The sequence below is a fragment of the Castor canadensis genome, chromosome 8 (genome assembly GCF_047511655.1).
Source record: "Castor canadensis chromosome 8, mCasCan1.hap1v2, whole genome shotgun sequence".
In the NCBI taxonomy this organism is placed as follows: Eukaryota; Metazoa; Chordata; class Mammalia; order Rodentia; family Castoridae; genus Castor; species Castor canadensis.
In genome coordinates this window covers 73,786,427-73,807,620 of record NC_133393.1, presented here as the reverse complement: position 1 = coordinate 73,807,620, position 21,194 = coordinate 73,786,427, and the positions used below count along the sequence as shown (strand labels likewise).

The 21,194-nt window shown below is 43.4% G+C and overlaps 1 protein-coding gene and 2 pseudogenes across 8 annotated transcripts in view; all 3 read right to left on the bottom strand.

Annotated features, from left to right (window-relative positions):
- The window catches only part of Bicd1 (BICD cargo adaptor 1), a 209,470-nt gene extending 197,261 nt beyond the window's left edge, over window positions 1-12,209 (bottom strand). For 4 of the 8 annotated variants that reach the window (XM_074083090.1, XM_074083095.1, XM_074083094.1 and 1 more), the window contains exon 1: window positions 11,627-12,206. In XM_074083090.1, the coding sequence (XP_073939191.1) occupies window positions 11,627-11,839 (213 nt within the window). In that variant the 5' untranslated portion in view covers window positions 11,840-12,206. Of the gene's footprint in view, window positions 1-11,626 lie in introns of all 8 variants that reach the window. The other 4 variants (XM_074083088.1, XM_074083087.1, XM_074083089.1 and 1 more) reach the window with 4 other exon arrangements.
- Window positions 12,210-16,566: 4,357 nt separating this feature from the next.
- Window positions 16,567-17,428, bottom strand: LOC109702370 (small ribosomal subunit protein uS2-like; annotated as a pseudogene).
- Window positions 17,429-20,543: 3,115 nt separating this feature from the next.
- LOC109702365 (ubiquitin-like protein 5 pseudogene) lies at window positions 20,544-20,752 on the bottom strand (annotated as a pseudogene).
- Window positions 20,753-21,194: the final 442 nt, after the last annotated feature.

Here is a 21,194-nt window from a genome sequence, read left to right as displayed (position 1 = left end):
TTTATGCAACCTTTGACTAGGGTCTGCTGGATAGTTCATATTATCTAGAAAAGGGCAGAGAGAGAGAGAGAGTGGAGGTCAGAGTTAGGTGCGATGTAAGTACAAGGAACCAGGCAAATCAGCACAATGTCTTTTCAGCCAATTGGTTAATCTAGCCAAACAAATGACTGTTCTTAAAAACAAGTGGTGTACTCTAACTTCTTTTCAAAATAACTACCTTAACTAACTTCATTTTTCTTGCTTCCCCAACCTAATTCAATGTAATCATAAAGATGTATTAAACCCTTGCTGTGAGGATGGGGGAGAGGATGAGCATACCCTGGGGACTACTGGGTTAATTTCAAGCAGTCTTGCTGGAGTGTACACCAAGGTTATCCCAACGGGGACATGAGCATGTGCAGACACTGCGACTCTTTTGTCAAAATCTTCCAAGCTTCCTGTCTCACTCAGAGCAAAAGCCAAAGCCTTGAAAACAATCTAAAAGCTGCCACATAATTTGATCCCTGCTAGGCTTCTGATCTCTCCTACCATTCACTGGAACTCAATGCCCTTGAGCCCCAAGGCCCCCTTGCTCTTCCTTCCCAATGGGGCTTCCTCTGACCACCCTATTGACATCATAAGCATTCCCTCTTCACATGCCACCTTCCTGTCCCCAGCTTAATTTTCCTTTAGAGCACTTGGGGCCATCTAACCTTCCATCTATTTTCTTATTCATTTTGATTATTGTCCCTCTACCCCTACAGGACAAAGGCTCAAAGAGCTTGGAGCTTTCTGCGGACTGTGGCTGACACACACAATTGCTATCGGAAATAATGAAGGAACATCACTTATCCTTATGTAATGACTTGTCTACTCACAGCACTGACTTGGGTATCCATTTTTCAAATTTCTGCAACACACTGGCATCACAAATTCAAATGCATCTTACAATTTTTCCACTTGGAATTGATCAATGGTGACAGACAGCTCATTGGGCTAGAGTTTTTTGCACTGCTTCTTCCTGAAATGCCTTACTGTTACTACTCTCTAAAACTGTAATTACTGTTTTGAGACCCTAGTCTAAAGTTTAGCAAATAACAGCTTTTATTATCCCCAGCACTTCAGTGCAACTTGTAAAAACATATAATTTATTTTGGTAACAATGAAAAAAAATGATTGCAAACTAGGTTGAAAATAACTATAGTGATTAAGTTGGTAGACCTGAGAATTCTCTTAAGAAAGGGTTCTAGTTCTAAATTATTTTAAAATATTGACAAAAAGAACCTTCATACTGTTCTAATCACTAGATTGCTAAATCAGTTCTTAATTTTCAACATTAAGAATCTGTGTCATCAATTTTTAAAAAAATAGATCAAAAACTATTTATAAATGGTTCTGTAGTATATTCTCTCCTCTCTCTCTCAATTCTCTCTCTCCCCCCTCCCTCCCTCTTTCCCTCTCTCCCTTTCCCCAACAGTTGATTTTTCTTCCTAATTATATTTTCTTGAGATTTTGAGTTTTAAGGCTCTGAGCACAGCAGCCTTAGTGGAAAGAAAGCAGGTTTGTAATTTAAAGGGAGAAAAACTGATCACGCATGCCAAAGGGATGATCTGCAAGATGATGGCTGATGGCGCCTCCAGCTCAACACAGGAAGTCATGTACAAGATTAAACCCATCTGGTCTCTGTTCTGTCTCCATCTAGTTATGTTCCAGCCAAGTCAACTTCACCTGTCTCAAAAATAGCAACCAGAGAGGCTTATCAGCAAGGCCCACCCATATTACAACATAAACCTTTTTCAATTTCAAAAGTGATGGCTAAGGGCTCTTGAGTAGTGGCATTTGATTCCACATTAGTCTGCAGTATGCAAGAGAAAAACAAAGACCCATCATTCTGAGCCTTCTATTACAGACCCACGCCACCCTGTGAGACAAAACATTCCTCGGGAAATTGCTACTGCCATTGCGTTCTTCCCATAAATGTAAACACTTTTGTATTTTCAATTCTAAATTTAAAGATAGAAACATAGCAGTTAAACATCACATTTTTAGAGCAGTGCTTTTTCTACTTAAAGTGTCTGAAAACAGTAAGCATGTATAATCAAAAGAACAACTGAAAAATAAGCTTCAAAGGAATTCTTTAATATTCTAGTTACAGCCTTGCAAAGTTGTCAAAACAAGTGTAAATCAAATAAAGCCAACAAAATAGACATATCAAAGAAGACAGACAATTTTAAAAGGAACCTTCCAGAAGGAAAAATCACAGGCAGTATACCTTAACCACATCACTGTCATTGGGGTTAAGTTTTTGATGGTATTTGTTGGTTTCAGAAAGTGTCTTGCTTTCAGAAAATAGAGAAGCTAAGTTTTAAAAGACTGTGCAACCAAAGTTTATTACCAGCTCATAACTTACTGGACACTTCTGCTCCTATGGAGATATTTCATCTTAAGAGTTGGAAGTTTGCAAAAGAGACGTTCTCAGCCCGGCTGCATCTGTGAGGTCAGGAGACTAAGGTACTGGGGCCAGGCTCCACCTCCGATGACTGGCTGCCCTGGGGTTGGGTCCAGACAGGAGCAATTTTATAAATCACCCAGGCAGTGCTAATGTACTGTATTGAAAGTGGCTGGTACCCACCTCCTCTGAAGGAAGACCTCAGGAGGTATCTAGGCTCTGCTTCAAGATTTCCAGTGCTGAGACCCAGTACATTAAAAAAAAGTCAAAGGCAATGCAGTACTTTACAGAATGGTTATTTTTAATGTACAAGTAGTTATTTTCTTCTTCTTTTTTATATTTTTATTAGCATATATTAGTTGTACCTGAGGGTTTCATTGTGACATTTCCATGTATGTGTACAATGTACCTTGGTTAGGTCAATCCCCACCATCATTCTCCCACAACCCCCTACCCCCTACTCAAAATTATTTCAACAGGTTTCAGTAATCCATCTTCATGCACATATGTAAAGTACACTGACCCTTCTTCAGCTAATTTCACAGTCGGGAAACTCATCACTTCCTCCTACCAACTGCAAAAGAATTCAAGATCTTTGTACTTGTCCTTCCTAAAAATCACTTTCCCCATCTCCACACACCTGGCTCAAATGTCACCTCCTAGGGAGACTGTGCCTGATCACACTTCCCCTAGCCAGCCTCTGTCAGCTCATGAAACATGGCTGCCTGTCTGTTGACACTTCCCAGTCAGAAACATAAGCTCCATTCAGGCAACTGCCTTATGTCTGTCTTGTTCATCCTGGATTGGCAGCAAGTGGAACACCATCCAACACAGCAGCCACTCAATACAGATTTTTTTTTTTTCAGAACTCAGGGTTTACACCTTGAGCCACTCCACCAGCCCTTTTTTTGTGTGTGTGATGGGTTTTTCCAGATAGAGTCTCGAGAACTATTTGCCCAAGTAGCTTCTAACTGTAATTCTCCTGATCTCTGCCTCCTGAGTAGCTAGGCTTATAGGCGTGAGCCACTGGCGCCTGACATGGGGAAAGAATTTTGAATGAACAGATAAAACAGAGGTAGCAGGCAGTCTAGTGAAAAAGAGAAGCTCTGATTGACCTTTCACTACTGTGACAAAATACCTGAAAGAACAATTTAAAGGGAGGAAAGATTCATTCCAGGTTAGGGCTTCAGTCTGAGGTCAGCTTACTCCATTGTTGTGGCCTGTGGTAAGACAGAATATCATGGTGGCAAGAGACAATGGTTGACCAAAGCTGCTCATGGTGGCCAGGAAGCAGGGAGAAAGAAAGAAAGGGGCCAGAAAAGGTGTGTCTTTCTGGGACACACCTCTAGTGACCTACTTTCCCTACCGAGGCCCCACCTTCCATGCTCCACCACCTCCAAAGCGTCTATTCAAATTCTGACCCATCAATAGACTGATCTATTGAGGAAGGCAGAGCCCTCATGATCTGATCACATCACCAAAGTCCCCTCTGAACACTGTTTGCACTGGGGACCAACCCTTCAATTCCTTAGCCCTTGGGGGGACACTTCATATCCAAACAATAGCAGTATAGAATATGAACAATTAACAATTGCAGATTACAAAATACTGGACTAAGTACAAATGATAAAAATACACAATACATAATTTTGTGTCTGTGTGGGCATGCGTAGGTGTATATCCATATGTTTGAAAAGAAAGAAAGACTCTGGAGGGTACAGTCCTCTCGCAATGTAACTTGAAAACACTTAAAGCTTCACTAAAATCTCCAGATAAACCCATCTTAAACTTCCATGGTGCTGGTCACAGTGGCTCACGTCTGCAATCCTTGCTATCCAGAAGGATGAGATTTTGAGGATTGTGGTTTGAGGCCAACCCAGGCAAAATGTTCATAAGACCCCATCTCAACAAATAAAAAGCTGGGTGGTACACATCTGTCATCCCATCTGTGTGGGAAGTGTAAACAGGATGACCGAGGTGCAGGCCAGCCCAGGTATAAAAGTGAGACTTTATTTGAAAAATAACTAAAGCTAAAAGGGCACAGCGCCTGCCTAGCAACTGAGAGGCCCGGAGTTCAAACAACAGCTGGCTGGGGGCGGGGTGGGGGGGGATGGAATAACCTTTTATATACCCATCAGTTTTCTTGTTTTTGTTTTGTTATTTTGAGATAGCATGTGGCCCAGGATGACCTGGAACTTGCTATCTAGCCCTGGCTAGCCTCAAACTAACGATCACCCTCCCAATTGCTGGGATTACAGACATGTATCACCATACCTGCCTTCTGATCAGATTTTCTCTAAAAATCCAACAAAGCATAAATCAAAATGAAAGTTAACTTTTGATATATCTTTAAAACATTCCAAATGTTTAAAAGTCATCAAATACTGTGAAATGCCAAACATTAAGGCAGATATTTTTAACCATATTGGAAACACTGGGATGTAATAGAGAAAGGAATATAAAACACATACTTAAGAGCCAGGTATGGTGTTACATGCCTGTAATCTCATCACTTGTTAGGTGGAGGCAGGAGGATAATGAATTAGAGGCCAGCCTGGGCTACATAACAAGGCCCTGTCTCAAAAAACCAAAAAACCCACAAACAGGAAATTACTAGGAACACCTGGAATGACAAAATCTAAGAAACTCAGAATAGAAAGAGTTCACTGAATACAAACTCCTTTTTAAACATGATCGCCCATCTGTTATTCCCAGCAAGGAGTTGGCTAAACATTTTGGTGCCAGGGAACTTACAATGGCCTAAGGAGGCCTCCTCTTTTCATTGTTAGACAGCTATACTTACCACGAAGTTCATTTTTATCCAAAATCTGATTCCCAGTTACCCACAGGGCCCTATTCTGCTCTGTGAAACCAAATGCAAGTAAATTAATGACAACAAACTCAGTAAATCAGTTCTATAATATAATAAGTGAGATTAGAAAAGTTAAAGTGAATCCAGAGGAAACTATGTTGGGGCCAGGTGTTCAAATGAAAAGAGAACCGCCAGGCACATTGGCTCACATCTATAATCCCAGCTGCCCAGGAAGCAGAGATCAGGAGGATCTCAGATCAAGGGCAGCCCAGTTAAAAAGTTAGCAAGACCCTAATCCCAACAAAAAAGCTGAATGTAGTGGTGCATGCCTGTCATCCCTGCTACTCAGGAGCAGTAAATAGGAGGGTTGAGATCCAGACCAGCCTGGGCAAAAATGCAAGAACCTATCCAAAAATAACTAAAGCAAAAAACCCAACAACAACAAAAATGGCAGGAGACATGACACAAGTGGTGGAGCATCTACTTAGCAAGCTCAAGACCCTGAGTTCAAATCCCAGTACTAGAAAAAAAAAATGTGAGGGACAGTGTACAGGTGTTCAGACAGTAGTTATCCTGCCTCAAACTGAGTGACCAGAGTTGAAATGCACAGGAGGAAAAACACAGGTAACTATTGATATCAGATCCCTGAAGACTAGGTGAAGTTGCTGCAGTTAAGCAAGATTTTGTAATAGGAAAAAAATGGGATGAATTTGAAAAGGGAGAGACAGATAAATAAGCAGATGAGGTAGCTCTAACACACAGCTCGGGAATCTAATGCTGGTGAGGTTATCAGAGACTATTTTAACACCTGAATTTGATAGAAAAAGCACTTAAATCCCAAGAGGAAAAATATATCAATTATCCATTGCAAATGAGTAAGACACTTTCCCTGACATTTTCGCTTTCTACCACCTTCTTCTCACCTCCTGTGGGATCCTGTGTAAGATCTGAGATGCCCTGTAAGATCCCAGTGGACTCCCTCAGAACTCCACTGTCAGAGGGCAAAGCTGGGGTAATGTAAGGAGGCCCAATTGCCTGAATCATTCTGGCTTCTCACCAAGATCCAGGATGGGCAGGATGTGGTCACACTGCAGGATGGCTCCTGTTGGCCATGGAAACCAGCCAGGTATTATGCTGACCCACGTATTCCCATCATCAGTCGATGACACAAGGAGACAAAAGCACTGCTAATTCACCCACAAAATTGTCCATCTTTTCCCTTGGCCTGCTGTGGAGCTACCAAACGAATTCCATCAGTTTCTTGTACACACGCCTATACTTTTTGCCCCCTCTCTCTTACTATCCAGAACCTGGGCCAACTTCCCTCTGGCACATCTCCACTCCCCTTCCTACTTCTCCTCACCTCCTGCTTCTAGGGTCACCCACATTCTCTGGTTTTCTTCTCCAATCAGTTCCATTTTCTTTTTCCTTTCTTTCTTTCTTTTCCCTTTATAAATGGAGCCACATTCTATCCATCCTGAGCATTCTTGATTTGAGCCTTTTGCTTTCTCTCCACATCCAGTCACATCCAACACTGTCCTGCCCTACCTTCTAATTACTGCGTCCCCTCCCCACCATCCCCACTGCCACTGCCTGCCCCACTGCACTAACCCCCAATCTACCTTCTTGTCACATGCCCTACTAAATTGTACTTGTGGCCCTGGCAGGGTATTTCATCCTCTCAGGCAGTATGTTTTATCACCTTAAGAAGGGCCTCTGTTAAGACCCACAGTGAGCAACATCTGTCTTGTATAAGGATTGTTATAAGAACTAGAGCCGGAAGTGTAGCTCAAGTGGTAGCCCAGAGTTCAAACCCCAGTGCTGGAAAAAAAAAAATGAAGAAAAATATTTGTTTAGGTAAACATGCTCTTCATGTTTATTTGCAACTGGAAAAGAAATCTGGGGGAAATTTTCCCCATATGATTTTGTGATTTAGAATTTATAGATATAAAACAAGCAAACAATCTTTATAAGCAAATGGGGAAAAAATTAATTCTGTTTCAAGATGAATCTGAGTAGCTACAATGACTTTCATCAGGTCCCTAGTATGACAATCTCCAAAACTGTAGAAGTGTTTATTTTCTGAATGATTTAACTATAGCTCTGAAAAAGCATAAAAGTGGTTCCAAGAGGGAAAGCTTCTAAACACCTAGAAAGTTCTTCATCTGCTGGTGGCTATCATTGGTGTTAGGGTTCAGAAAATGACTTGGAGATTCTTAGTACATTGTCTGGTGTAGCCTAGCTGCAAAATTCTTATAAAGCTATCACATGGATGTTTTCTAAAATGCTACCAGTAATGCTGTATCACTCCTTTCAAAGAGAACTTCTTATTCCTTATATTTTAAACTTCAACCATTTTTAAGTTAAGTTTTAAATTTAAAATCTAAGATATTTTTAGGGATGCATATTTTTAGTTTTCTAGTTATTTTAGAACCATGACTGTTCAAACACTGTTTTGGTCTGGGTAACAGACAGTGCTGATTTACACACATCCCAAACATATAATCAGCCAGGTCCTGAGTGTGCCCCTCAGGCCATTAACCAGCAAGCATTTTTTGTGAAGCCATGAAACCATGGTTGAGGATTCTAGAAGACATGCTGCTTTCTCCAGCTGCCCAAAGCACAGTGAAAAGCAGACATGGTTATGACGTCAAAAGTTATCCTCTAATGGGAAGAGGGGTAGATAAAGGAGAATGATGGGGGGTGAATTCAACTATGATATATTGTAAGAACTTTTGTAAATGTCACAATGTACCCCCAGTACAACAATAATAGGATAATAAAAAATTTTAAAAGTCATTCTTTTTGCAGATCCTTGGTATTTTTCTCTCAAGTATGTGAACAGAATTGTGTCAGATGTAACAAAGCATAAGACAAAGTCTAAAACAGTATTAGGCCAGGCCAAAAGACAACTGAGCTGAGGGAAGAAACAGTTACAAAAATATTAGTAAATTCATGTTACTGATTTTGCACACCTACAGATAGCACTGCTCCTTGCATCATTTTCATACCAGTAGCCAGCCTGGGAAGGAAGGCAGTAACCTTGTTAGGTGCCAACTCTGGAAGGCAAAAGGATCTAAAAGACTTCACCTTGTTGCTAAACTGCAAATTACAAATGCCCCACTTGGACTTGGTGTTGTACTTTTCTGTTGACTTCCCCATAAATTAGTCCAGTTATTTTTCAATGAATATTTGTTGAAAGAACCTAGAAATAATTCAAAGCTTTCTTTAATACTTGGCTTTACAGTTATAATACAATAACAGTGTTTACTAGAATTCCTGAGAATGAACAGAAGTTCCTTTATAAAATCAGAGCACTCAAAATATGTTTTTCAAAAATGACTTCTGTGTGACATCATCCTTGGAATTTCTTTTCAAACAAGAAATATCACCTGACACTGATTTAGTTCGTTTAAGTAGTATTCTCAATCAATATATACAGTCATGTTTAAAGGATAAAAAAACCAAATCTCACTATCAAATAGTCAAATATAGCCAATGCCAGTGGCTCACAACTGTAAACCTAGTTACTCAGGAAGCAGAGATCAGGAGGATCAAGTTTCGAAGCCAGCCTGGGCAAATAGTTTGAGAGACCCTATCTCAAAAAAACCCATCACAGAAAAAGGGCTGGTGGAGTGGCTCAAGGTGTAGGCCCGGCGTTCGAATCCCAGTACTGAAAAAATAGTCAAAATAGAGATTATTTTATTATTATTAAAATATACTTACATAAGCCAGCTTATTAGAAATCTTAAATTGAGTTACAGTTTTGCTAAGTGTTAACTCAAGAGGCTGGTGAAGTGGCTCAAGTGGTAGAGCACCTGCCTAGCAAGTGGGAGGCCCTGAGTTCAAACCCTAGTACCACCAAAAAGAAAAAGAAAAAAAAAACAGTAACTCAAAATACATAAACAAGTATTATTTAGCAAAAAAAATCCTGACAAATTTTTTGTTAATGTCCTATAATATAGAACAAAATTGCCTTAACTTTTCACAGAAAGAATGTAGTTGGTTTTATATTATTCTGTATTAAGAAATCAATATTCTGTATTAAGAAATCAATATTCTTACAAAACATTTTTTTCCCATTTTTCTCATTACTGTTGATGAAACCAATACAGGTTGTCACTTCCAACACTTCCCAATTTTCTTAGTCTTTCTCTGACACTAACCAACATTGACTAGTAAATGTAACTTCTTCCAGTATAAATTGATTCGTTCATAAAATATTAACTGTATACCTACTATTAAGCTTTGCAAAAGACTTTGGAGGCAATGTACATTAAGATAGAGTCCTTCAGGTTTGTCATATCGAGTGGAATAAGCCAGCACAGATGGACAAACATCTCATGAGCTCATTCACGCTTGGAATGGAGAAAAGTAGATCTCATACAAGTGGAGGCTGCAGCGGATGGGGGAGGGGGAGCTGGGGAGATGTTGGTCAAAAGCTACACAATAAAGTTAGGTAAAGCAATCTACTGTATACCACGGTGACTGGTATAGTTAATGACAATATATTGTGCTCTTGGAAAAAATGAAAGAGTGGATGTTGTGTTATCACAAAAATGCTAACTATATGAAGTAATGAATTGTTAGCTAGATTTAACCATACACATATGTACGTATACATGCACTTCAAAGCATCATACTGTACATGATACACACATACAATTATCCAGCCAGTTTAAATGAATAAACAAGCAAGCAATAAATGACAGAGTTCTTATGTTAAGAGCAAGGTGTACTAAAGGCAAAAAACAGTTGCCTTAAGGTTCACGATGCCAGCTGAGTGCAACGACAGAGATAGTCCTAGAAGCGTTGTTTAAATCAAGCAGGAAAGTCAGCTAGCAGTCATATTCCATGCCATTAAATAAGTCCACCTCTTTGATGACCTAACCCTGGTTCGCACTTTTTCACCTTGGCAAAGAACTGCTGACAGGTGAAGACATGCAAGTGTCCCCGGGAATTATGACCATTGCTCTGTTTCCTTACTTCACAAGATTTAGCATCACTGCATTTACACATGTCAGCCTAAAACCTAATCTAATTTAGAGAATAAAAACAAGCCCAGCTGTCCTTAGGACCAAACATGTACCTGGCAAGAAAAGCATGAACTAGAACTTGCAGCCTGATACACAAAATTATTTCTAGCTAGGGTTTTTAACTATATGTACTTCATCTATTGTTTGTTATTTAAGCATCTGTTACAAAAACAGGATATCTGAAAGTATAAACACTTACCCTACATGTATTAAATTAGAAGGTAGGTTGATTACATTGCCATAAATCATGTCTTTTAGTCATAACAATACCAGACAAGACCTTCCCCTCCCCTAAAACAAATTTACAGCTTAAGAAAAAGATTTTTTTTTTATATTCTATGCCTAACATTTAAAATGCCGGTATGCTTTTTAAAATAAAGATCCACCATATGGAAATCAGGGTATGTGTGCACTAAATTCATACTTGATTACTTGTCCCTCACAGGGCCTGGAGAATCAGGTAAAACAGGCTCAGTGCCTTAAATAATATGTTTATTCTTATGAGTGCTTGATAGGAAATCAAAACACACTCATTATTTTCTTCCAGTACATTAAACAGTCTTCAAAAGGAGACAAATTCCAAAAAGACTAAAGAGGACAAACATGATCCATGGCCTACTTGTGACATACAGTTTCATAAAAACAATCTTTTCAACCTGATGAGCCACATTTGAGATGAAAAGCTCCCCTCACCCCCACATATACCATTCTTTCAGACCATTTGGAGACGAGTCCAATTTCCTCTGGTCAGGGTGACCTCACCAGACTTGGCACGGCCCAGCCTGGCTTAGGGGTGAAATCAAGGCAGCAAGATCACCCAGCAGAGTTGTTTTGCTCCCACAGCCCCAGGACAAGAATAAACCCAAGCCCAGTAAAAGGAAGATTCCGAGCTTTGTGGAATGGAATGAGGAGAGTTGTCCTGGTAACAGTTCCGATTAATCCAGCAGAAAGAGCAGGTCCACAAACCTACTCATTCCCGGTGTGGACTATGGGATCGCCACTGCAACTGGGCTGGAAATCACAGCAGTTCTGCAAAGTTTGATTTATATCTTCCAACCCACTTCAATGTCGTCTGGGGGCGCTGATCCTTGGGGATGCTGGAGAACCTCCCTCCTCCCACAGGCTAAATAACCAGTGCTTCCCAAATTCAAGCTTATCCATTCATTATCCCTGTGCAATTTTTCTCTTGAGTGTTTGGGGGGGGGACGGGGGTTACAATGGACTCTTTCAATTTCTTCTTATCCACAAAACACTTCTTCCTACAGCACATCCCTTGCCACTTCTTCCTAATGATGACAGGGCCTGAGGGATGGGGAGCGGGCCGGAGTGTCGGGGTGGCAGGCCACTCACCTCTTTGAGCTGCTCCAGCTCCTGCTTGAGGCCGTCGTACTCAGCCTCCAGCTCGTCATACTGCTGCTTGAGGGTCAGCTTCTCCTCCAGCACCACCAGCCCGTACTCGGCAGCCTGGATCTTCTCGTGGGTGGTCTCCGTGAGCTCCTTGGTCAGCCTTTCGATCTCGGTCTTATAATGCTCCACCGTGTGCGGCACGTCCTCTGCGGCCATAGCCCCGGTGGATGGGGGTGCGGGGGATGGAGAAGCGAAGGGAGGATAGAGAGAGAACTGAGCCTGGCAGGCGAGCGGTGGCTACCGGGCCCGGGGCGCAGCGGCGAGCTGCTGCATGGAGCGCGCAGGGAAAGGCTTGGACGCTCGTGCGCTCCTCTCGGCGGCCGGGGCCGGCGGCGAGGGGCTGGGATTCTGCTTATTCAGAGGCGCCCGCCGCCATGTCTCCGGGCCGCGTCACTGCAGTGTCCCTGGCCGGCGCGCCCCGCTCCGGGCTCCACTGCGCCCGCGGCCCTGCCGCAGCCGTGCCGAGGGATGCTGCAGCGCCGGCCCGCGCCCTCCCCTCCCCTCCCTTCCCTTCCCTTCCCTTCCCGCCGGGCCGCGGGGGCGGGGAGCGGCCGAGGCGGCGCGGGGCGGAGGGGACCCGGCCCAAGGCCTCCCGAAGCGCCGCCCGCCGCGCGCTGGGCGGGTTGGGCGGGGCGGCACCGGCGGTAGCGGAGCGGGGGGGTGGGGGGGGGGTGGGGAGGGTGAGGAGGATGCGGGGCTGCGGCTGGAGCTGCGCCGCCTGCTTTGTCCCAGTGCACCGCCAGGCCCCTGAGCGCCCTGCCTACTCGCCACGACCCGGCGAGGCTCAGGAACCCCTTTGAGAGCTCCCCCAGTTTCTCCAAAGAGACGCAAAGCCAAAGTAACGGGGTCAGGTCCGCACCCTTGTTCTCGCCCCTGGGCTCGCAGCAACTTTGTCCAAATGCACCCCCTAAGGTGACCTCCTAAGGTGCATCTCCTAGTCTGGCCTGGTCCACCCAACGTTCTGCCAAAGAGCCGTCCTTTCCTCCAAGATCAGTTTCCGTAAGGATTGCTGGTCCTGACCCAAGCTTTTCTGGGCGCAGCTTCACAGGGTCCTTGTCCACTCACTACCCCACTGTAACCATGGGTCCGGTAAGCCTCTAGCAGTGTTTCTTCCCAGTAGATCTTCTAACAAAGCCTTTGCTCTATGGATTCATCACGGGAAAGGGCATAATATTCCCTTTATGAGGTATCAAGGATTCACTACAATAAACAGTAATTCTACCTATACATCAGAGCAAAGAGCCGAGTGCCATGCCCTCTTCTGTTACATGCACTCTCTCTAAGCCTAGCAACACCCTTTGATGTTGGAATCTAAGAACCCTTACCTCCACGTATTAGGTGTGAAAAGAAAGCCACAGGGAGGTTGGAAGATTTGCCCAAAGTCAGGCAACTGTTAAATGGTGAAGCCAGCAAGTGAATCCTAACCTGGATCATTGTGTTACCTTCATCTTCACTCATCTTAACAACACAAGGTTGATTTGCTGCCAACCTATGTCGTCAGTGCATGCAGAGGCAGAGTGAGAGAGAATGCTTTTTAACAAGTTGGGATGTTGGAGGTCGGCCCTAAAGGAGTGTCTTTTATGAGATTTGTTTTTTTAAGGGAAGGTATGTGAGTCCTACACAGTTGTCCTGTGTGTTTTAAAAAGTAGCCTCTTCTGAAGAGTGTGGGCTGTGGATATTTTATCTGATTACCATAGGTGGGCAAGAGTTGCAGTCCAGTGGATATAAAGAAGACATAAATGATCAAATCATTTTATATCAATTAAAGTAACTTGTGGTTGGGTACTGGTGGCTCACGCCTGTAATTCTAGCTACGTGGGAGGCAGAGATCAGGAGGAGAGCAATTCAAAGCCAGCCCAGGCAGATAGTTTTCGAGACCGTATCTTGAAAATACCCAACACAAAAAAGGGCTGGAAGAGTGACTCAAGTGCTAGAGAGTCTGGTGAAAAGCCCTGAGTTCAACTCCCAGTACCACCAAAACAAAAACAAAAACAAAACCGAGACTCATGTCTAGTTTCATGGTCATCATTTCTAGCAAGTGCTCTTCCATGTATGACCTACTGCAGCTTGGGACTAGGGACTCATGAAGGGAGGGTTTGTGTATTTCTAGCTAGCTTTACTTTAGGATGTAGTTTATCTACTAAATCTTTACTTCAATGGGCAGCTAATCCTTAAGAGCGAAGAGAAACTTGTAAGAATTGGGGTATGGTGCCTGTGCACTTTCATCACTACATATATGCTCACAAGATAACCACATTAGTCAAAATGAAAAATGATGCCAGGTGTAGGGATACTCTCCTGTAATCCTAGAATTTCAAAGACTGACAGAAGAGTACTGAGAGATCAAGGCCAGCCTGGGCTACATAGGGAGACCCTGTCTCAAAAAGGAGAAAGAGGAGGAAAGAGAAGGGGAGGAGAAGGGGAGAAGAAGATGATGTGAAGTCACAAAAGGATATGAATGCACAGTTGAGAGCACAGTTCAAATTGAATCAATGAAAGAGTTGGGGAAGAGATGAGGAAAGAGAACAATCAAGAGGAAAAGAAGAACGGGGCGGGGCGGGGGGAAGGAGTGATTTCTTTGTAACAGGGGGACTGTGGGATCCAGAGATTAGTGGGACTCACCAGTTCCTTCCCTCTTTTCTACTGCTAGGCACTTATTCCACAGCTGTTTCTCAGTGGCCATGAATGTGAATTCAACAGACAGGAGTTTCCTGAGCCAGAAAGTAGGACTCAACCCTTCCATCACTGTGTAAATGGTAAAAAAAAAAAAAAAAAAAAAAAAAATCACTGATGGTGTGGGAAGAAGAGCAAAATAACAGGTCCTTACAAAGCTTCCACTAACAGACTGTCTGGAGGTCACTGTCATTGCTTCAGAAAACAGACCAAAAAAAGAGAGAGTCTTTCCAAATGCTTATAACCATGATAGAATATTCTCTTGCAAGTTCATGATATAAAAGTAAATAAACCGGGTGTTGGTGGCTTATTTATTAGGATTAACACACACACACACACACACACACACACACACACACACGAAGACAAAAGTTGATACATAGGAAATAATTTCTTAAATGAGTCCTACAAGCAAGGTTGCCTTATATTTCTTTATTCTATAAGCCTCTAATTATTTATGAAACTTTCATACTATTAAGTGTTTAGGAAAATTGTATCTTGTGATCTTTTCAATTTAGTTCCTCAAACTAATCCCTCACCGATTGTCAGTATGACTAGTGCATTCTCTTATTCATTCATTCATCAAAAAGATATTTATTAGTAGGGTGTGGTGGTACACACCTATAATCCCAGCACTAGGAAAGCTAAATTAGGAAGATTGTAAATTTGAGGCAAGTCTGAGCTACATAGTGGCACCATGTCTCAAAAAAATGTTTATTGAGCACCCATTACATATTAAGTACATTGTGGAATCAATGAGCAGCAAAGTGTTAGTTGTTAATGGTCCTTGATGTCATGTGGCTTATGTTCTGGAAGGGACAAAGGAAAACAAAAAGCAAAGAACAACAAAACTCAAAATGATAAATTGCTAGCGTAATTCCAAATGTGACATTGGCAGGCAAGATTTAAATAGTGGTTAAGAGAGGAAGCCAGTCTCCTTGGGTCAAATCCAACTTTACCACTCACTAGCTGTGCATGTCTCAGTTACTCCATCCTTACGAAGGGGAACAATAATATGATCTATGAGACATGGTAAATTCAAACAGCATATATATATTTCTAAACTGTTTTTGAGCTGGGCACTGGTGGCTCTCGCCTGTAATCCTATCTATGCAGGAAGCAAAGCCAGCCCCAGGCAAATAGTTTATTAAGACACATCTTGAAAAAACCCATTACACACCTAAAAAAGATGGTAGAGTGGTTCAAATGGTAGAGTGCCTGCCTGGCAAGTTTGAGGCTCTGAGTTCAAATCTCAGTGCTGCCAAAAAAGTTTTTGAAGAAATCCAAAGATAAAGGAGAAGGAAGAAATAGCGGCAGTCAGTGAAGATCACTCTGAAGAAGTGATACTGTATTTACCCCATTACCTGAGGAACAAGGAGTTGGATGCACAAAATGTGCAGGAAGAAAGGAAAGCATGAGTAGAAGCTTAAGACCTTGGGGAAGCCAGGTGCCATGGCTCACACCTGTAATCCCAGTTCAAGGGACCCTATCTTGAAAAAAAAAAAAAAAGGACTTTGGTGAATGCAAAGAATAAAAAATCATAAGGGCTGAGGTTTAATAAGCGAAAGGGAGATGGCCAGAGACTATGCCAGAAAGACAGGCAATACTGCAGAGATACATTTTTGGGGTCAGAATGAGGAATGGGGGCTTATTCTGAGGACAGCGAGAAGCTTTTGAGTCTTTATTTCTTTACTTATTTATTAATGATGCTGGGGATAGAACCCAGGGCCTTGCACATGCTAGGCAAGCACTCTACCACTGAACTACATCCCCAACACAGACCTGGGTTTGGTTTTTTAAGGCAGAAGAATTCATTTTGGCTCATGGTTTCAGAGGATTCCGTCTATCCTTGCTGGGCCCAATGCTCTTGGGCAGAATATGATGACAGCATGAGCATGTAACCCAGACTGCTCTTCACCTCCTCGTGGACAGGAAGCAGAGAAAAGGGGGTGCCAGTGCCAGTGCTTAACTGACTTTCTCCTTTAATTTTGTCTGGGCGAAGGGATAGAGCTGGTGTTCCCCTGTTAATCCATTCTAAAAACACCCTCACACCACAGGAGACCTGTGGGCCTCACCAATCTCCTGACTGATTCTAAATCCAGTCCAGTTGACAGCCCTTGCTTTTCTTTGGGTGTTTTGGTTTTAGAAACTGGTATTTGTTTTCCATCACCCTTCTTTCCATTTTGCAGAAGCGCCTGCAGATGAACAACTTACAACCACTCTGTGGTTGTCCCCATCCACTCAGTGGCCTGAGCAGTGGGAGCAGCAGGCCTGTCCTCGGTGCTGGGTGGGAACTCGGTGTTCAGCAGAGAAGGCAGGGAGGCACCTGCACACCTTCCAACCAGTCTGCGACCTCAGGCTGAGTAGCAGTGAACGCAAAGCTGGCGTAGTCCATTCGCTCTGAAATTCCTCCTTGGTCACAGCCTTTCTAGCTCTGACCTGTTCTTCCTTTTCAATCTCTTTCAGGATCTCTGTAAAAGTAGAGACACCACATGACTTAACCATGGATGTGCACAGAAGATGGTACCGGGCATGCGCAGAACATCCCCCGCTAGCCTCCACCACGTGAGACTCCTTGTTGTTGCACCGGATGGCAAAGTCCATGTAGCAAGAGGAGAATCTGTGTTGCACAGAGCAATGGTAGGCAGGTTGATATAAGGTGCCTGCCTTTGTGAGAGGCTAGTGCTGAGCCCTGGGATCAGTAACTACTAGAAGACCTGGCTCCCGGAGGGCCCCCTGGATCTGATTAGTGAAGGTTCCAGGAGGGAAGCAGCCAGCGATCGGAGTGGCTCCAGTGGCAGCGGAGAGTTCAGCACAGCCCTCTGGCCAGGATTCTTGGAGGACAGGATGCTGACACGAGCAGGGTTTTCAATGGCTATCATGGCACGATCTGCCAGCAGAAGGTCCACCAGGTCCTCTTCAGATTTATGATGTAGCTATCATCACTTTTCCTTTTGCAGATGTACTGTTCCATCTGCAAATCAAGGTTGGTACCACGCAATGGGTTCCTGCTATAAGAGATTTGAGGACATCCTCCTTCTCCATTTGCAGGACGTCAAGGACTCCAGACATTGTGTTAGTTTCCCTTTAAGTTGCAACAGGAATCACAAACAACACTGTATGGATCTCTCCCTGGCTAGGTAGAGCACCCTTGGGTTTTTTGAGATGGTTGTCCAAGTAGCCCAGGTTGGCCTGGAACCTGTGATCCTCTTGCTTCAGCCTCCCAAGTGCTGGGATTACAGGCTGTTCTTTAGATAAGGAAATGAAATTACTGGATTTGCACTGTAAGAATTTTACTATCTCATGTAAAAACGTTTGAAGGTATCAAATGAGACATGGAGTCACTAATTAGGTAGTTATTGTTATTGTCCAGGAGGGAAAAAAAATGCTGGTATAGACTGAGGTGAAGACAAAGGGGAAAAGAAGTGGATAGAGTCCAGATAAATCAGGGGAGGAGGCGGGAACAGTGGCACTGTTAAACTCTGGTTGAAGACTGGATGTGAGATAGGGAGAAAAAAAAAAAAGGAAAGATGAGTAAATTCTAATATATGAGTTGGGCAACTGGGAAGGTGATTTGCCACGTGGTTAGATGGTTTGTCATTTAGTCAGATGAGACAGACTCAGGAAATCAAAGAGTTCTATTTTGGACATATTAGGGTTAAGATATTTTAGAGGCATTTGAATAAAAGTATTTGATATAAGATCAAATTAAGAAGAGACTTTAGCTCAGTGCTGGTGGCTCACGTCTGTAATCCTAGCCACTTAGGAGATTGACATTGGGAGGATCAAGGTTGGAGGCCAGCCCAGGCAAAGAGTTCAAGAGACCCCATCTTCAAAATAACCAGGCTAAAATGTGCTGAAAGTATGGCTGAAGCAGTAGAGCACCTGTTTGCCAGTGTGAAGTCCTGAGTTCAAACCCCAATCCCACCAAAAAAAAAAGAGAGAGAGAGAGACTTTGGGGATGGTATAAGAGTTTTCCTCTGGGAATCATTAGCATTCGATATTTAAATCCATGGAAATGAATGGGATCATGTAAGGAAAGCGATAAATCATGGAGAGGAGAGGGGAGAAGAAGGAAGGGGAGGGGAGGGGAGTGGAGAGGAGAGGAGAGGAGGTGGTGGCTCAGGACCGAGCTCTGAGATTCCTCTCTTAAAAGTTGAGTTGTAGCCAAAGAAGCTGAAAAGGTCCAATCAGCATGGGGGGAAGAAAATCAGGAGAGAGACATTTGAAAAGGAACAAAGTGGGAGCCTGTGAGCAGAATGGGACTAAGCCAATGCCACAGAGAGATCAAGTCAGCTAAGGTAAACACATGACATGCCACTTGGTCTGGCAATGTAGAGGTGGGTAATTTTGCTTGTTTCTGGTTTTGTTTTTTTTAGACAGGGTTTTGGGAGTTAACCTAGAACTTGCAATCTTCTTGCCTCAGTCTCCCAAGTGCTGGGATTACAAGTGTGCACCACCATGCCCCCCTGAAGTGGGTAACCTTGATAAGAGTTACTTGTGTGAATGGAGAGGGCAGAAAACTACAGATTGTTATGGATTGAAGCATGAATAGAAGTTGAAGATGTGGAGACAGCCTGGGCAGACATATCTGTGCTGCAGAAATGATGACGGGGAGAGCAGGCCATAAGAAGGCAAAGGGTTCTGCTGTGAACGGCTGGCAGGATGTGCCCTTCAAGAGCCTCCCACACGAGACTCAAGATAGTTGTGTATTTCCCCATCAATGCCTTCTGGGGCCAGGACTCGAACTCCAAGTTACCTAAATACCAGTCCTTGGAGCAGCCCGCTGGCTCAGATCATGGAGCCCCTCTTGGGTGCGTGCATCCTCCTGGAGGCTGTTGCCTCCCCTGCTTGGGGAGCGTCCTAAGCCCTCCCTACCCCTGTTCCTTCATGATTGTTCAGGGAACCTCCCAGCTCTGCTGCCTCTTCTGTCTCTTTCAGGATGATAAAAGGTCTCACCTTAGTTCTGTTGCATTGGAGATTAAGGTCCAACATGAATGGTGGAGGGGACACAAGGATTGACACCGCAGCACTATGCTCGTGCCAGTAGCACAATGTCTCAATTATAGTGGCTTTGTATAGTTTTGTGAGGAAATGTGATGTAGCGGAGTTGGGGAAATCATCTGTTTCAGCAAGCATCAAAGCCCACCCAATACCTGTAGGAGCAGAAACTGGTGCAGAGGCTGTGGTGCTCATAATGGGTATGTTGACATTCAAAGTGAAGATCGGGGTGGAGTGGTTCAAGTGGGAGAGCAGCTGTCCACCAAGTGCAAAGCCCTGAGTTCACATCTCAGTACCACCAAAACAAGTGATTTCAAAGTGAAGGTCAGTCTAATGGGGAGTGAGGACTCCACGCCAGACCTCTCCCAGCTCAGAAATATCCCAGCCCAGGCCCCTTTCTCTTCATAAACTTCAGGCTTCTGAAGACCCCTTGGGAAATCCGGCACATTGCTGCTGCCTTTCTCCTCAATCTGTTTCTCCTACATGGCCTTCATACTTCTCACATATATTCTGGCCATTCAAGCAAATCAGAGAACAAAACCTGTTTTCTTCTTCTTTGTCTTTGGTTTGAAGGCTAGTCATACCTAGGACCAAGCAAAGACATCCCAGCCCAACCAGAATGTGTCCTTTATCCTTCTATTGCACCAAATAAAAGAAACAAAAAAAAAAGATTCTATATCAAAAGAAACTGAAGAGCCAGGTGCCAGTAGCTCACATCTATAATCCTTTCTACTTGGGAGGCTGAGATCGGGAGGATCAAGGTCTGAGGCCAGCCCTGGAAAATAGTTCAAGAGACACCACCTCAAAATAACCAGAGCAAAATGGACTGGAGGTGTGGCTCAGATGGTAGCATACCTGCTGTCCAAGCGTGAAGCTCTGAGTTCAAACCCCAGTCACACCAAAAGAAAAAAAAAGAAACTGAAGATTCATATCTTGCTACATACATATTTTAAGCATTGCTGAGATCATATATCGAGTTTTGTTCCTGCTTTATTTATTTAACATTTCACCTTAAAACCTTTTTCATATCTTCAAAATATTTCCTAAGGATCATGTACAGAAGTTGTATAATTGACCCTTTTTTTTTAGCACCTCAGTTTTTATTAATGTTAGTTTTTAAAAACAAGCATCATAGCAGTGTGAGAGGTGAGGGTGGGAGAGGAGGGAGGATAGGGGAAGGACTGCCCTACTGATAATAAAGCTTCCAGGCCATCTCATTGTAGATTTTATAGTCCCCCCAGAGATAGGTGGTCCTTAGAGGTCATGTACAACCTCTTAAGGACAATCTTGTTCCAGTTTGGGCCAGGATCAGTTCCTTAAGCCAATGGTGTCATCGATGTTGCATTTGACATGGATTTTCTTCCCCAGATGGTCATTGCAAACAACGTTGATCATCCTGGCTGGAGCTCCAGTTGCTTCCAACCCTGCTGTCACTGCACCCTCCTAGCTCAAGTGTGGAGCCCAGACCCCTGACCATTTTATATTATGTTTTTTCCACCAATCCTACCTCCAGTCCGGTGGTCCCCAACATATAAGACATCTGTACTCTCAGCATGCAGGCTAAGGCAAGAGAATTGAAAGTTCATGACCAGCCGGGGCTATACAGTAAGACCCTAAGACCCTGTGTCAAACAGAGAGAAAGAAAGGCAGACAGAGACAGACACAGACTAACCTGATAGGGCTGGGGATGTAGCTCAGCGGTAGAATATTTGTTTAGCATGCATTTGAAGCCGGGGGCTCAATCCCTAGCACCACAAAATGAATATAAAAATTGTATAAATAGGTATCAGTGAAGATTTAGACTGGGCACCAGTGGCTCACACTTATAATCCTAGCT